The 16,850-nt window shown below is 27.3% G+C and overlaps 1 protein-coding gene across 2 annotated transcripts; it reads left to right on the top strand.

Annotated features, from left to right (window-relative positions):
- The first annotated feature begins 9,061 nt into the window (after positions 1 to 9,061).
- LOC126900655 (protein obstructor-E) lies at positions 9,062 to 16,412 on the top strand. Of its 2 annotated transcripts, none has more exons than XM_050676534.1 (5): positions 9,062 to 9,254; positions 11,618 to 11,830; positions 12,084 to 12,272; positions 12,400 to 12,613; positions 16,233 to 16,412. In XM_050676534.1, exons 1-5 carry the CDS (start codon positions 9,212 to 9,214, stop codon positions 16,291 to 16,293), a joined length of 720 nt encoding a protein of 239 aa, XP_050532491.1. In that variant the 5' UTR covers positions 9,062 to 9,211; the 3' UTR covers positions 16,294 to 16,412. The 2 variants fall into 2 exon arrangements, with proteins under 2 accessions (XP_050532491.1, XP_050532490.1); XM_050676533.1 differs by lacking the exon at positions 16,233 to 16,412 and adding an exon at positions 13,814 to 14,426.
- The last annotated feature ends 438 nt before the right edge of the window (positions 16,413 to 16,850 follow it).

Here is a 16,850-nt window from a genome sequence, read left to right as displayed (position 1 = left end):
TACTTATTTTCTTCATAAAATTTTATTTCTTCAATAATTGTAATACTGTACATTTTGACTAATGTCGATTTTTAAGTAAAATACAATTAATAGTTTTGTTATTTTTAAAAAAGAAGTATGTTGACCTCCATTCAACTAATATAGTTCTAGCTATGTTGCCATAAAATGTCACTCACTTTCACATTCCGAATGCATTGATCAGGCTTAATGTAAATGGTCAAACTATATTAGATCTGTACTACAATGATTGTTATATAATTACGTACAAATAAAGTAAAAAATTTTTCCAAAATTTAATTGAATATGACAAAAAATACAATTCAAATTTGCTCTTATGTTCACATTAGAATTTAGTAAACCAATATTACTTAACATTTAAGTTTAAGAATTTTTTTTTTTAATATCATCAACGACAAATATTTTCATAACTATTACTATATTTTCATACTATAATGAAACAAAAACCTTACCAGTATAGGTATTATTAAACGAGTTTTGAATATTAAATAATCGTAATGGAAACCCGTTACTATATATATATATATATATATACTCTTTTGTGTGATAGAATGACAGCAATAAAACTGTCTTTATTATAATGTTTCATAGATATAATATACCATTTTGTACTCATCATTAATAACTAATTAAATTGTGTTTGATTTCATTTGGAAAAATAAATGAAAACATTATTTATAGTAAAATATTATTAAAATATAATTTTCATGCATCTTTGTTGATATCTTTGTTGTAATACTGACCGTAACTAATTCATTAAAAAATCTCATTTTAATAGCAACGCTTTTTTTCATAATGTTTCTTGGCCGACCCCAAGTAGTTGAGATTAAGGCGAGGAAATAGAAGAAAGAATAAATATAATTTTTAACAATTACCTTTAATATTATTATTCTATCGATATACTAGTTTAAATGCATGTTATTACATTCATTTAAACTATAAGAAGTTTTCTAACAAAAACAAATTATACTAAAAAAAAATACTAATTTTAGTATCATAAAATATCTACTGAATGTTTAACGATGTAGTTCTCATAGTACATGAGCTAGGCCACTTCTTATTATTTACGATATTGCTTGAATTTAGATCATTTAGAAGGACCAATTAATTTTTTTATGCCCAACCGTATCACAGGAGATTTTGCATACAATAGCAATATTATTTAATAATTATTGTAACAGATCACTTTATAAAATTAATTAAAACAGCCTACCTAGTTTAGTCGGTTACGTGATGTGCCTCGGCATAGTTACCGAATAAAGGTTCGAGTAAGTTACCTATAGTATGTGGGTTTTCCTATTCTTTCTAGTACAAGCAATAGCTTATGAAGAGAACGTTAAATATGATTAAAAAAAAATTAATACTGGATAATAAATTTATCATTTGTTTTTGTAAATTCTATTTATAAATTGTTAGAAAAAATATTATAATTTTTTTTTATTGAATAAAACATAATCAATTATATTCCTTTCAGTTTAACACAGTGTTAAAAAAGAGAGCTATTATCTAATATTTTTAAATAGAAATTAAAACGGCAATTTATTAATTAAGTCATTATAAATAGAAAATTAATAGCAATTAAATAAAAGTGTTTTAGAAGAGAACCACTATTTTTAGAAAATAAAACAAATCAAATTTCCATAGAACTATTAAATAAAATCTATCTGTTTTGTATTCGCGTCATCTTCTTTAAAACGAGACTTATTTTTTTAATGTTTAAAAAAATACATTTTGACTAATAAAAACTGTCCATTATAATGTTATACTAATTTAATCATCACGAACTCTTCAAATTAACATTCTATGGTGTACTAAATAAATAAATATATGAATTAACCATAGTTGTTCACAATGTCTTTTTAATAACTATTCTTACATATTTAAGTTCAATCATTAAAATTTACACACATGTGTGAACTTTTTAATGACTAGTGCTATACAAACTATATATTAAGATAGCTTTGTTACTATTTTTCAATAGTAGCTAATATTAAAAGAATATATATGAAAAATTATAAAATTTATACATTAAACAAATAAAAAAATTTTATTTATAAATTTATCTAAATAATTTTTTGTATCGTTATTTATTTTTATTTTTATTTTTATTTTTAATAATTCTTTACGTAATAATATTACTGAAATTTTAATCTGATTTTAAATTTGTGTGGTAATTCAATATTACATGGTAGTAATGAATGGAAACTAATTTAATACATAAGAAATGTGAACAGTTAATTACACTTCAATTTAATATCTATATTACATTTAAACAAATTTATGTTTTTAATAAATTATTTATACTTGAAATGCATAGCTAGATAAAATTCATTATATTGACTCGAAACCTTTTCATCTTAGCTGATCATTTATGTTAATGAACGAATGGTAATGATTTAAAATACTAATGTTCCTATACAGCAAAATCACAATTAGTATCTTTTTTATTGTGTCTTCTTTTTTTAACTGCAAGGCCAAAATAGTTCTACACATCAGATATGTAACAAACTACCCTGAGGGTACAGCATAACTTTACAAGTTTAAATAAAATGCGTCACAAGTGAGAGGCTGTGACTATGATTACCAATAAATATGATAATTATTATAATTATATAATGCTTTAAATTGTGTTGAACCAAAAAGAACACATGTCTGTTCAGCATATGGAAGTTGAACGACTAAAATATTATTATAGCATACGAAAATGTGTGCCAAAACTACATACATAATATCCAAGACTCAGTAAAATGATAAAATTAATTGATGCATAAATACTTCCTGTAAAAATTAATTAAATTTTTTTCCTCTTGAAATGAAATGCTACCGCATTACTAAATAGTTGGTCACACACACATAACATGCTCAAACCAGTTACAATGTAATTCCATCATCTTTTATCACCTTTTAATAACCATGAATGTTTTGAATGCTTATGACTACAATTAAAAAAAAATTCTTTAATTACATTTGGTCAAAGCACGCTTAAATTACAAAACCCTTTGAAATGATTTTATTTTGCGTAGACTACAACTGTCATGGCCAATTGCGTACATCGTGCGCATTATGAGAATTTAAAACTACCGTTACTTCCTGTTTATGAGCTTATATCATTACATATATTAGTGCGTCGTTCGAATTTTGAGGAATGAGCAAAATGAATATTGACTTATTTAAGATATGCATGTGCACGGTTACCTAAACAAATCCAAGATAATAAATGCATTTTTTTAAACTGCGGTTATTGCGTCTAGAGCACATACAGCAAACCTTATTTTTATATCGCCTACTGAATGATTTTATTAACCTACGAATTTATTTTCATTATTAATTCCGTTTTACAACACATTGTAGTTAAATTATACGAGATTGTCTGAAAAGCACTTTTCAGACAATCTCGTATAATTTATTCAGTTTGTATTTCGTTATATAACATTTTTTATAATAGAAAATGTAAAAATATTAAATGTTCAATTACTTAAAAATATTAATTAAAATTATTTAAACGTAAACTAATTCCAATGTATCAATTTTTGTACAGTGTTGATAATAGTATTAGACATTGACCTTATAACAAATAACTAAATGAGTTTAAAAGTTATTAGGTCTACAATAACAGTTATCTATGTTAACATAATAATATAAATTTGATCCAGACATGATTATAATGATATTTAGATTGAGAATAATATATTTGAAATAATTTCCTCAAATAATGAAATGTAATATTAGAGAAAATTGTTTTCCGCGATACTTAAAATACTATTCTTTACAAATAAGTTATTAAAACTAAACGTTTTAATAAGGAACCAAGTAATTTCATAGAAAGTTTTTAATTACATCTTAATTTCTTTAAATGATAATTATAACAAAGATAAATAGATAAAAAATCAGGGATGTTCTTTTTTAAACAATGCGTGTTAAAACGACCAAATATTTTTAAATTTACATTGGTCTTATAAGACATTTTAAACGTTTTAAACTGTTCATTTAAGTTTTAATACTTTTATGTATTAATAATATTTTACTTTATGTATTTAAACAAGTTTATTTTTTAAATAACTTTTTAACAACCCTGTAAAAAGTACTTTTTTACTCATTTTCATTTCAATTACTTTAGGTTGATGAATAAAAAAAAATTGACAATTCAAAGTAGTTGAATGAGAATGCAAGGGAAGAAAAAAAGAGAATTAGTTATAATTAATTTTTTAACGGACCTTAACATTATTCTTATCGATTATTACCTAATTTTTTTGAGTATTTCAATAATTTACGTAGGTTGGTCAAACATTTTTTGAAGAATTAAATCTTATTTCCGCTCTCTAATATAAAAAAATTATTTGATAACATTAAAACATTTAATTATTTTTATTTTAAGCCCTCCAAACTCCCGTCATATGCCTTTATTTTTAAATAAATAAATTTTATTTTTTGAAGATATAATTATTGCCTAAATTGTCAAACTTATAAAGAAATCTAGCTAGCAATATAGATACTCAGTGAATAACCTAGTGATGTCAAACTAAATTTGTTTAAGTATAACAAAAAAGAAACAAACAACCATTAATAATGATTTTACCTATAAAATATTTTAGTTTGCTTTTCCTATAATGTTAACAATACATATTTTTAATAATAATTATAATTAGTTTATCAAGCCTCATATTTAACATTTTTGTTCTTAAAATTAGGTAGTGTAATAATTGCTACATTAAATTAAAATAGGATCATATTTAAATGATTGCTTGACAATTACCTTACTCTATAATGCACACGTTTAAAATTAAATACCCTGTACTTAAAATATAAAATAATACGGCCTTTTGGTTTTAATTTAATAAAATGTTTCCAATACTAAAACAAATTATAAAATAGTTATAACTGACAAGTGTACAAAAATACTTGAGATAAATGAAGTATCAATCAAAGTATATATTTTTTTTAAATTTACTGTATACAAAACAATTTATTTAGTTTTAAATGAATTAAGAACTAATTTAAAAATATTTTAGCTTTTCAGTCAGTTTTGAACTCGATTTTTCTAAGAATTTCGATTCGTAAATTGTTTTATTACAATCTCTGCATCAAAATTACTTTTATGGCTCATAAATACGTATTAACATTTACATTATCAAACATTATTAAGTTATTATTACTTTAATTTAACACCAGGAAGAAATACATCATAATATGAAGTATTTTGATAAATAAATAAAATTATATTATTATTTAACAAAAAAACATTTTTGCTTCATAGAATGCCCTTGATTCATTATTGAGCAATTAGAGTCAACATTTCAAAATATTTTATAAATAAGGAAATGCTGTTTACCTATGAATGATACTTAACTCGCCATTTTTTGTATCAGCTTCCAATCTTTAAAACAGAATTAAAAACTTATTGTGAACAGCACCATTAGCTAGAACAATCAAGTGGTGGGCTAATGTGAACTCTAATTTAGATTGATAGACGTAGAAAGTTTTAATGGAATAATATGACGAAGAAGAAACCGTAACAAACATAAACATACTTAGAACAATGTTGATTTATAGTTAATGACCTTCTGCTTTCTTTATTCAATCGGTACCGTAGTATCAGATGGCTACTTACATCTTGTACGATTACATTAATCATAAATCTCTTAACTAGATACATGCATTTCAATCGCTATATAGAGTAAAACAGATTTAGCTAACAAATCTTATAACTTTTCATCTACTTATATTTATTACTTTTTCTTTTTTAATCAATAATTACACACTAGCAATATATTCTAAATTTTTTTTTTCTATTAAATACAAAAATTAAAAAAAAAATTTATTTTAATTTTTTTTGGATATTTTAAGACAATTATTTTATAGATTAGTTAAAAAAAAAAATTTTATTTTCAAACTCTCAGTTAAATTTAGCTACTAAATTACTATAGCTTTTTAAAATATGAATTTTTTTATAGTATCAAACCGTGGTTTACTTTATTTAAAAAAAAGATTAATGACGGCACTATCTTTACTATTTAATGCCAGTAATATGTGGATTTTTCCATGAGTATTATTAATATTTGAATAAGTACTTGTTATTATAGTATAAAACTATAAGATGTAAAATTAAAAATATTTAACTCAAAAAGCGACAAAAAACTAAAATATAAATACAGTATACGTATTTCAGGAACAATATTACTGAGTGATACACAATAACCTGACCGAAAAATACACAATTATATACCCACAATACCTTATCACCTATTGACGTTATAACTTAGTAATGTTATCGTATTTTACGAGTTTATACAAGATAATAAAATATAAGTTTAATTTAAATAAATATTTTTTAACTTCATATAATATTAGCCACAAGTTAATTAAAGGTTAATTTTTATTATATCGCAACATTATAAAATGTCAACAAATTAAAAAAAAAAAATTAAATGACTTAATTTTTTCTCATTATTAGTAGTAGGGATAAATTTACAAACGAATAATAAAATGTAATCATAATAATATATCTGAATGATTATATTACTACAGATTTATACATAGATGCAAATTGGGAGGACTTGACGGGGATTAGCCCTTCCAAAATTTTAGAAATACTCTATTTATTAAAACAATTTTAAGGGGGTGGAGAAAGTAGATATAATAAGCCCCTCTAAATAGTTTGTTTAAATTGCTCTCATGAACATAAAAACGAAGAGACTAGGAACAAGACCTTTTACGTATATTATTTTGAAGCCAATATGTATTGCTTCACTTGTTTATTTTGTATTAATTCTATTTAATAAAATTAAAAAATTATACATAACACATCGTAAAATTGTAAGATAACACATAAAATATCATTAGTAAATCCACTTTTATATAAAGTCCTATTAGCTTCATGAAGTATCACTCGTTCCTAATTTCTATGGATTTTACAACAGTAATATGATAACTATTATTAAAGCAAGAGATTAAATAAGTGTTATCAATTTTTTTATTCAATGAACCATTAATTATTATTACGCTGTTAACATAAGAAAACATTTATACCATTTTTTTCAAATGGTCATCATTTAAACAATAGGTATTCATTACACCATTGATGATTTTCATGGAAAAAAGCCAATGGAATATTAAATATTCGTAAATAGTATAATAATATAAAGTTACTTCAATCCTTTTTTTACAACTGTTTCAAAATCTATTTTTATATTATAAAAAAATCATGAAAAAACTCAAGTTTTCATAAACTTTAGAAAGTTGGATCAATTTAACAGCTGAGCTAAAATAAGAATTTGTAGTACCAAAATTGTTTTTAAAAATAAATCTATTACATGATTATCTTGAAATATCCATAAAAACTTTAAATGAAAAAATAATAATAATTTTAAAAAGTAGTCCAAGTTTGTTGAATTAGAATTTAAAAAAATTGAAAAATGTAAGTAAATTAAAAGTTATAAGAGTTGTTAAATAGATCTGATCTACCCTGTATATGTACTACTCGTGTTTATGATCCAAACAATTCAAATGCACATGTTGCCGTAACTAAGTGCTCTGCTACCTTATCGATCACTTTCACTGTTGTTGCTTTCACCCGCTACTGTATAGAATATTACAGCTCTGCAGGCCTCGAAAATTCCCTACGACACTATCATTTCCTCGTGGTTTCCTAAAACACAATTGGGTAGACCAAATCACAAGACCACTAAAACAGTCATAATGTCTCATAATGAATAACCGCAAGAGTGCACACAACATCGTCTAATTTGTACAGCGATGGATAAGAATTTTATCATAAATTTGCATGTATAATTAATCTCGAACGATTTCAAGAGATGACACTTTATAGTCGATCTCCATCTGTTTTAATACTTGGAAAAAAACTACACATATGAAGTGGCTATCTACCGGCGTCGAAATGACTTCCGATAACATACCTATAAAACGTTACGTCTGGTAAGTGCTCAATTAAAAAACTAAAGAAAAAATTGCCGACTGAAAAAAATTGTACGCAGACTCAACCGTAACGTCTAAAGTAATTGTACAATTTCACGGGCAAACTATAGAAGAACAGGATATGCTTCATATAGAATTTATTTAGCTTAATTTACGTTGTTTATCATAACAAATCAAACCGGAAATTAAAAAAAAATAATTAAATGTACACATTCAGGGGGTAAAGAGTTCCATTACCTTGGAAGTCGCTGAAATATGAAGCAATATAAATTATGGAATTGAAACCTTTTAAAAAATAAAATAGAGAATAATTTTTTTGATCAACAAAATAATAAGGACATTGGGGCAGCAGAATTGAGTACCCCGAGAGGCACATTCCTAAATGCGGCCCTATTTCTCGTGTATATTTTTAAAAGTGTAGTAACAAACGACCATCAACAACGCACAAGCACGTTCTCCGTCTATTTCATAGTTTTGAGTCTTTTTTCGCAAACTCAAGGATATTGGACGATTCGACCTTGTGCCTAAATAGAATCGTTTTAACGTAATATTAATGTATTTAAAGTAGAGAAAACTGTCGAATTTCAGGTCAACATCTTTACTATTCTCGGCCGACTGTAGCACGAGGACGGATGATGGACTCGTTCATTGACTTGTGCGCTGAATTTAAAATAAAAGATCACATTTACAATGTGTATCAACCGCTTTTGTTGTGTACGACAAGGTCGGACTCTGAAAACGCCCTGCTCGACCACGACACCCTATCGACAGCCTGTAAAGCGACGTCTGATCTGTATTATACAACATTATCATTGTTATTTGCGCTTTTTTTTTTAATATGTCTCTTAAATGATATATCGAGTATAGAATCGTGCAAATAGGCGCAGTACCTGATGCAGCCCTGGACAGCTTAAAGCTTTCTGGTTGGGCGTAGTCCGGATTAAAAAAATCACGTAGACGGGATAAATACACATCGGTAAATGGTAAACGTGGATTTGTGTGCGTATGTCAGTGCATTTTTCAATTATTTTTTCCCAAACCTCCATGACAAGAATACTCAAGTGGGGCTGAGACCGCTGGGTAGGACGGCCATATAAAACAAGAGGCGAGCACCGGCCGCTCACCAGTGCCGATCATCATCATTATCGCCGCGAAAGTGAACTCGATTTTTTTATAATTAAAAAAAATAAAACAATAGTATATTTTCTTTTCGAGTGCAGCATATTACATTTAATATACAACTGAAAGATACAGATTGAAAATGTTCTATCTAATTGCTTCGATTTTCCTACTGACGTATCAAGGTAAACACTAATTATTATTGTGGCTAATATTATTTTGTCCATTGATGCTCGTTTTTACCCGAACATTCAATAGCTTGTTTTGAAAAAACTAATAGTCAAATATAACTGTAAATTCGATCTTATATACTGTGTATTTTTTATTGATAATGCAACAACTGCAATTTTGCATATGACTGTAAACGCAATTTACCTTAATTTACTTTGGTTTCCTGAATAGAGTGCACATGCTTATGTAACGATTTGCCATTACCGCGGTACATTGTGATCGTCCTCAAATCTAAGTTTAATGCAGTTATATCATTAAATATACATAACATATTTTTATTGTACAGACTAATATGTAAAACAGTTTTTATACGAGGTGAGAAATGTGTTATAATCAACCGACACGTCCGTAAGTGTCGTCTGTTTATAATGGGAAAAGTGAAATTTCTTCTAATAGGAAATTCGTTGTAAACGGATTAATTATTTCTTCTACACACCTCTTGTTATACGGCTCAAGAAAATATCATGTCATAAATATGTATACAATAAATTTACCATCACCTATATTTATAACCATTATGTCATACAGCTCACCTTCCGGCCTCCTTGTACAAACAGGTTATACACGTCGTAGTAAGTTATCGTACAAAAACGACTGAAATACGAACAGCAGACTAGCCGGCTACACCAAGAAGGCCATNAATACGAACAGCAGACTGGCCGGCTACACCAAGAAGGCCACTGAGTTGTGAATACATTATAAATTATAAGGCCGGAAGAAGCATTCGTGTGCTAGTCTGTCGAGGGTGTGGTCGACGAAAGTAATAGGTAAACAGATACCCACATGGTAATAGCCAGCATTAGAGAGGAGAGTGAGAAAGATCTAGTCTAACCGATTCTTCTGCGACCGGAATACTTCGGTTATATAACCTCTCGAGGAGACTTTTTCGAATGACTTGCACGCCGTACCCTTTTTTCACCTTTACCCCATCATACCAAACACACCTAAATAATAAAAATTGTTTTCATGGCGACTTCCCACCTTTATACAAATTAGTTCCTTTTCACAAGATTTAACTCGAATCAAAATCATAAAAGATAACTCTTCTAACATACCGAACTATTTTGGACGTGTAATGAAGACATTGTATTCACTTAACGCCTAGCAAGAATGTACTCAACAAGAATGTAACGCGACTAGATTTTGTTTTGCACCCATCGAGTCCGCCATCGTAATATGGCATTTATAAAAACAACAAAACTCGTTTGCTTTCTACCGCAATAGTCGGTTGGGCCTGGTCCGGTTTTGTATAGTACAATAATGATTCCAGGCGCGCTTTGTCCATCCATCAACATAAGACATTATGATACACGGGGTTAGAGCAGCGGCTGACAGCCGTTATGCAATGCGTCTTATGCGCCTGATCGGTCGTGTGTGTTGTGTTAAGCCGATGGCAGGCACGCACGGCCGGGATGGCGGCCGGTTGCGACACCGGTGAAATAATTATTATTTTTGAATAAACACAACTCGGTTGTCGTTATAACCGCGAGAATTGATAACCGTAAAATAAATTAATTACCCGAGAGCCTATTAATAAAGGTGTTATGCGCTCAAACCAACCGGCCTCCAAGCGATAGAAAACAATTTGTTATTTAAGCCAACTGCAAAAAGTTGTCGGAGATATTCGCTACAAACGCACTAGTGACCCGGTCACTCGACGGTCGATGGTCCTGCCGGTTTCCGAAATGCGCAACACCTGCCACTGACAGTTACATATGAAAACTCACACAAACGCAACTTGTTGTTTTCACTGGACATGTCACAATTTTTGACCCAGAAAAATGGTCATTAATAAATGCGCGTGCGTCTTATAAATGATTTAGTAACATCTCTGTCGCTATTTTTCCATATTTGGAGGCCGATATGATGTCACTTATACTGCTACGTCGAGTATTACAACACTCCAGGTCAATCAATAGTAGTTAGTTGTGTTTAATTTAATCTATTTTTTATTGATACTGGTTCGACAATAATAAGTCAACTTTACTTGATTTATAAAAAATTAAATGACGCTTTAATATGATATTTTACACACAAACTAGTTTTTAATTAAGTATCACTTCCATAAAGATTTAAATGAATTACACGAAACAAAAAACCGATAGACAATCCATTGGCAACAAAAATCTAGTACAATAAAAAAATAAAAATAATTACACAACGTCTAAGACCGCTACCGCGTGCGCGTATTATAATTTTATTATGAATACCGTTGCATAAGGTAGTCGGGGAATCGCACAATGAGGTATCCTCAAGGTCTTAAGTAAAATAATAGTCATCGATCGATTTTGATCTTATAATCTTATTATTGTTTTAGTTCACGGCCAGAAGGAAGAGTTCAAATGCCCAGACGAATACGGTTTTTACCCACACTCGATATCATGCGACAAATACTGGAAATGTGACAACAATGTTGCCGAGCTTAAGACTTGCGGTAACGGATTGGCATTCGATGACACCGACCCCAAATACTTGAAAGAAAACTGTGATTACTTGCACAATGTAGACTGTGGTGCTAGAACACAATTAGGTACGTTGATCCGCCTTATTTGACAATAAAGTTGATGAAATTATAATCTTTTACGTTAAATTCGCGAATTTCTTCATCCAAGTCTACTAAACGTTCTCTGAGCTCAGTTTCCAACTGAGCTGTGTACATTTCTACGTTCTCTCTATTGTAAGCATCTTAACTTACAAGAGAGAATGTTTAATGTAACACTGAAAAAACTACCAATTTTTACTGAAAAAATTAATCCGTCTAATTTAATTTTGTTTACAAATAGAACCTGCCATTAGCACACCTCACTGTCCTAGATTGTACGGTATCTTCCCCGACGATGTCAAGTGTGATACTTTCTGGAATTGTTGGGGGGGTGAAGCGAGCAGATACCAATGTTCTCCCGGCCTAGCATACGACCGTGAATCCAGAGTATGTATGTGGGCTGATCAAGTACCTGAATGTAAAGTTGAAGGTAAGACACGTATCACTAATTAAATAATTCAAAGCAAAACATTGTTTATCGCATAATTTATATCGAATAAGTTTTATGCTTCCTTAAGTTAATTAAAAAACTTTAAACGTTAATATTTTTCTTGTAGAAGTAGCCAACGGTTTTAACTGTCCCGCCGCTGGTGAAGTATCCAGCTCCGTAGGATCCTTCAGTAGACACGCACATCCAGATGACTGCAGAAAGTACTACATCTGTTTGGAAGGAACCCCAAGAGAATATGGATGTCCAATTGGTACAGTCTTTAAAATCGGCGAATCTGATGGCAGCGGAAACTGTGAAAACCCAGAGGATGTTCCTGGATGGTAAGCATATAATATAATTTTTTTTTTTTTATTCACTTGATTTTATTTTTTGATGTCTAACCAAACGTGTACTCTATAATAGTAGACTACAGATGTTAACATAACATTAACTGTAATAAATACTTTGCATGGAATAGGTATTATAATGGTTATAAGGGGGTGAGGAACGTGAGCATGAGTCACATCGCAATACATTAATACACAAAACAACACTTATTTTTATATTTTCTAACAATACATCTTCTAACTTAAATACGACTCAAATTAATACTAAAAAAATATTATAAAAATGCATATAATATTTCTAATCTGGTTTAAATTATCGAAACGGAACATAATGAAAGTCTTTTTTGTTATAATTTCAAATAAAATTATTTAATTAAACGTTATAATTAACGTGAAAAATATGTTAAGAAGAAAAGCTACAGGCTACTGGCTTAAATTACTGTATAAGAAAATATTGATAATTTAAAGATTTGCAATTTAAACTATTATCTTTCCTGAAGCATAACTAATGGCGAATATGAACACTCATAAATATATAATTTTTTTTTATTTCAATACTAATGATAAACTACAGGAAAATGCTAAACCGCAATGGTGAAAGTGCTACAAAAATAGATTCGTCACTGAATATATTTCATATTTAATATACACATAAATTCATATTGCGATTAATAGGTTGAAAAAATATGATTCAATCATTTTTAACAATATTTTAAACAACATATAAAAATTGTTACTTTATTGAAAACTTTTCCGATTACTCTTATGAATTAATTAAATAATAAAACAAACAATTATTATTATATAAAATATATTTTTCTTGTTAATTTAAGGAAAAGTATATAATTTCAAAGACTATTCGAAATGTGCTATTGACAATTTCATCAAACACACAAAAATAATATTTTATATAACACTAATTATTATATAACTATTATTAATAAACTATTCAGAAATTAAAAACAATTGTAATATTGTATAAATTAATTTTCGGCCAATCATTCAGGCTTTACGCTCTATAAAGTATTATGTAACTACTTATAATTTATTGAAAACTTAAGTTATATGGTACACATAATATTTTATATTTTAAATAATTTAACTCTCTATAATAATGCCAATATTGATACCAAATATTATGACAATATTATAACGAGTGAACAATGAAAAAACAAATTCCTAAACTATGTGTAGTGAGGATTACTATGGAGACTTGGACTTGAAGGCAATTAGAAAGAGTGAGCTGTTATCAGGATTAGAAGGAAATGCCAAGCCTAAATCACCCGAACCAGCAGCTCCAGTACCAAAAGTCACCAAGCCACAGCCCCAAAGAACTGCACAACAGGCAAGACCTCAGCCAGTAGCTCAACAACAGCAACAACAACAAAGGCCACAACAAATAGCTTCACAGTCAAAAGACTACGAAGAGGCTTAAATAACAGTATTGAGCATAGCTCAGTAGCTACACAAGACTAATAACAAAATTTAAGGAAGTTTTTTTTATTTTGAATTATGTGAGCACTGTTTTGATTTATTCACAACCCCAAAGTATATATTCTTGTAATTAACTTAATGATAAACAAATAGGTTTTATTTTATTTAATTATCAGAGTTCACATAATTCAAAACAATATTTTATTATTTTTACATTTTGTTTCCTTATTTTCCTTTTTTAATCAATTGTGGTTAAAGTTTTATGACCAAAACTATTATGTTATTTTACATTTTAATAATAGAAACTTACAGACATTACTTATAAACATGTTTACAACTAAATATTTTTGTAATTTACTTGTAAACTCAAAAAATCAAATGTAAACTTCCTATCTATTTTGATTTGAAATATTTCATTTTTTATTTTTTCTAATTATTATTTGTATAATACAAACCCTTATCATCTAAAAAATAAATTATAGATGAACATAATATTTGTATATTACTTACTATTTTTATGCAGCAAATGTATGTACAAAAATTTAAACATTCTATAATTTTATATGTATCTATCGTAATGAAATTTACGTGTTATTAGGAATAATTAATCGTTTTTTATATTATATAATTAAAGTAGTTATTGTCTTAATAATTATGTTTTTTATTTTAAATACCTAGTGTTACAATAACATTGAAATAAGACTAAATTAATGGATTTGGTAAATGCACGTTACTGGGTAATTAAAATGTTTTCATGTCGTAATGCATGCCTTTCTTTAATTTTTTTGCTAATCTAAAAAAGATTAACTCAGATATCACACAAAATAAAATTTAATTTTGATCTGTTATCCTAAAAGGAAAATTATGAAAGATTGATGTTATATTATGAATGAAATAATCAATTCCCCAAAACAAACTTTTAAAAGGTAAAAAATAAAAAATAAACTTTAAGTAACACGGTAAAAAAATATATCAATACATTAACGGAAATTATTAAATTAGACGTTTATAAAAACAAAGTGAATGTAAAATTATAGACAATAATATTAATTTTACGTTTATATGTAAAATACTAAAAACTATCTTTGATTAATACTTTATCAACTCTTAACGGAATTAATTATAAGTCAGAAATAATTCTTATATTTTGTATTATGCATTCATGAATGTTCATAATTAAAGTGTATTTAATGTGAATTTAAATTAAATATTACAAAAGGAGTTATTTTCCGAGCGGGAATATTATAAACAAAAAAAGTAATAATTTTTAATTGATTGATTTATTAAAGTGCTACGTGTGATAGAGAAGGATAAAATATAAATTGTAGGTGAGCGAGCAAACATTTTTTTTTTTTTTTGATATTTTTAAAATATTAAGCTGCCACTCTCCCAAAAAAACAAAATTGATATTACTGTTCGATTTAAAAAAAAAAAACTTTCTTTTATTAAATTATTTAAGTTGATAACAAATTTAGATGGGGAATTGAACACTTTTCAATTATTTAAAAACTATTTTTTTTAATGATTAAAGATTCACTTAAAGATCTCTTTTTTTCCGAATTCTCAAAATATTGTTCTATAATGACTGTAAAAACTAAATACCTTAATTTGAAATGTTGGTCTAATTCAAACTGTATTAACTTCAAACTTATCGAGCAAATCGTGTACTAATGATTAATTCGGCAACCTCCATGTAAAGAGGAATTAACTAGTTAACTAATCATATCCCAATTTTCAAAAAAAAATTAACTTAATTCCTTTTACACGTAGACTAATAAATAATTAACAATTATTTTTGAAAAATAGAATAACATTCATTAAAATGAATATTTGTTTTAACATCACATGAATAATAAATCAGTATCCATTGCTACAACCTGGTATATCCACTTTTAGAAATTAACAAAAGTAACAATTTTCTGAAATATCATTATTTATTTATCTACACCAATAGTAATATAATTTTTCTTAGATATTTCCATAAATAATCTATGCATAAAATCAATTTTTATAATGAAATATTCAAAAAATAATTTTTATTAAAAACTAAAAAAAGATTTTTTTTTTTTAAATACTTACCAGGCTGTTGTACTAGACCATTCAAACGAACTGAAAATATTAAACACAATATTCACTAATAAGGATAAAAATTAATAAATTTTTTGTATTATTTATTTAGTGAAGACTACTACGGAGATGTAGATTTAAAAACATTGCGAAAACTGGGATACAGACGATGATTAAATATCAGAAATTAGTTTTTTCTGTACCAAAGAAAATATTAAGTATTGGATGCCAAATATGTGAAAATATAAAAAAATTTAAATGACTTGCCAATTACATACAAAATAATTAAATACTATGTTTTATTTGTTAAATGTTTTGATCGGATAACATAAGTTTATGAATATACAAAATAAGACAATTAATTTTGAAACAATAATATTTATGACTAGAATGTATAAGTTTTAAAAACTTATAAATATATAATTTATACATGTATATAAATATACAAAGAAATATTGGTATCTTAATTTAACAATTTAAACAGTTATTAATTGAAAGCAAAAAGAATATTTTTTAAATCACAGTAGGATAAATTAAATTAAACGAATAAAAAAAAATTACACGAGACATTTCGGTGTCAAACCGTGACTAGTCACAAAAAATTTAATAATAATTTGAGCAAATAATGAAAAAACAGAACACAAATTATTTTTTATACATGTTACTAATAAGTAGCAAAACAAATAATAATAGCAACATTTAATTACTTTTACTTTATAAAGAATTTTGA

The sequence above is a fragment of the Daktulosphaira vitifoliae genome, unplaced genomic scaffold, assembly GCF_025091365.1.
Source record: "Daktulosphaira vitifoliae isolate Bord-2020 unplaced genomic scaffold, ASM2509136v1 Scaffold_3, whole genome shotgun sequence".
In the NCBI taxonomy this organism is placed as follows: Eukaryota; Metazoa; Arthropoda; class Insecta; order Hemiptera; family Phylloxeridae; genus Daktulosphaira; species Daktulosphaira vitifoliae.
This window is presented reverse-complemented; position numbering and strand designations above follow the sequence as displayed.

What these genes read in the sequence shown, in the direction of transcription:
- LOC126900655 (XM_050676533.1), top strand. Translation starts at nt 9,212, where the DNA reads ATGTTCTATCTAATTGCTTCGATTTTCCTACTGACGTATCAAG. An exon ending in TGGTGCTAGAACACAATTAG is followed by an intron (nt 11,831 to 12,083) that starts GTACGTTGATCC and finishes GTTTACAAATAG; the next exon opens with AACCTGCCATTAGCACACCT. An exon ending in CCAGAGGATGTTCCTGGATG is followed by an intron (nt 12,614 to 13,813) that starts GTAAGCATATAA and finishes AACTATGTGTAG; the next exon opens with TGAGGATTACTATGGAGACT.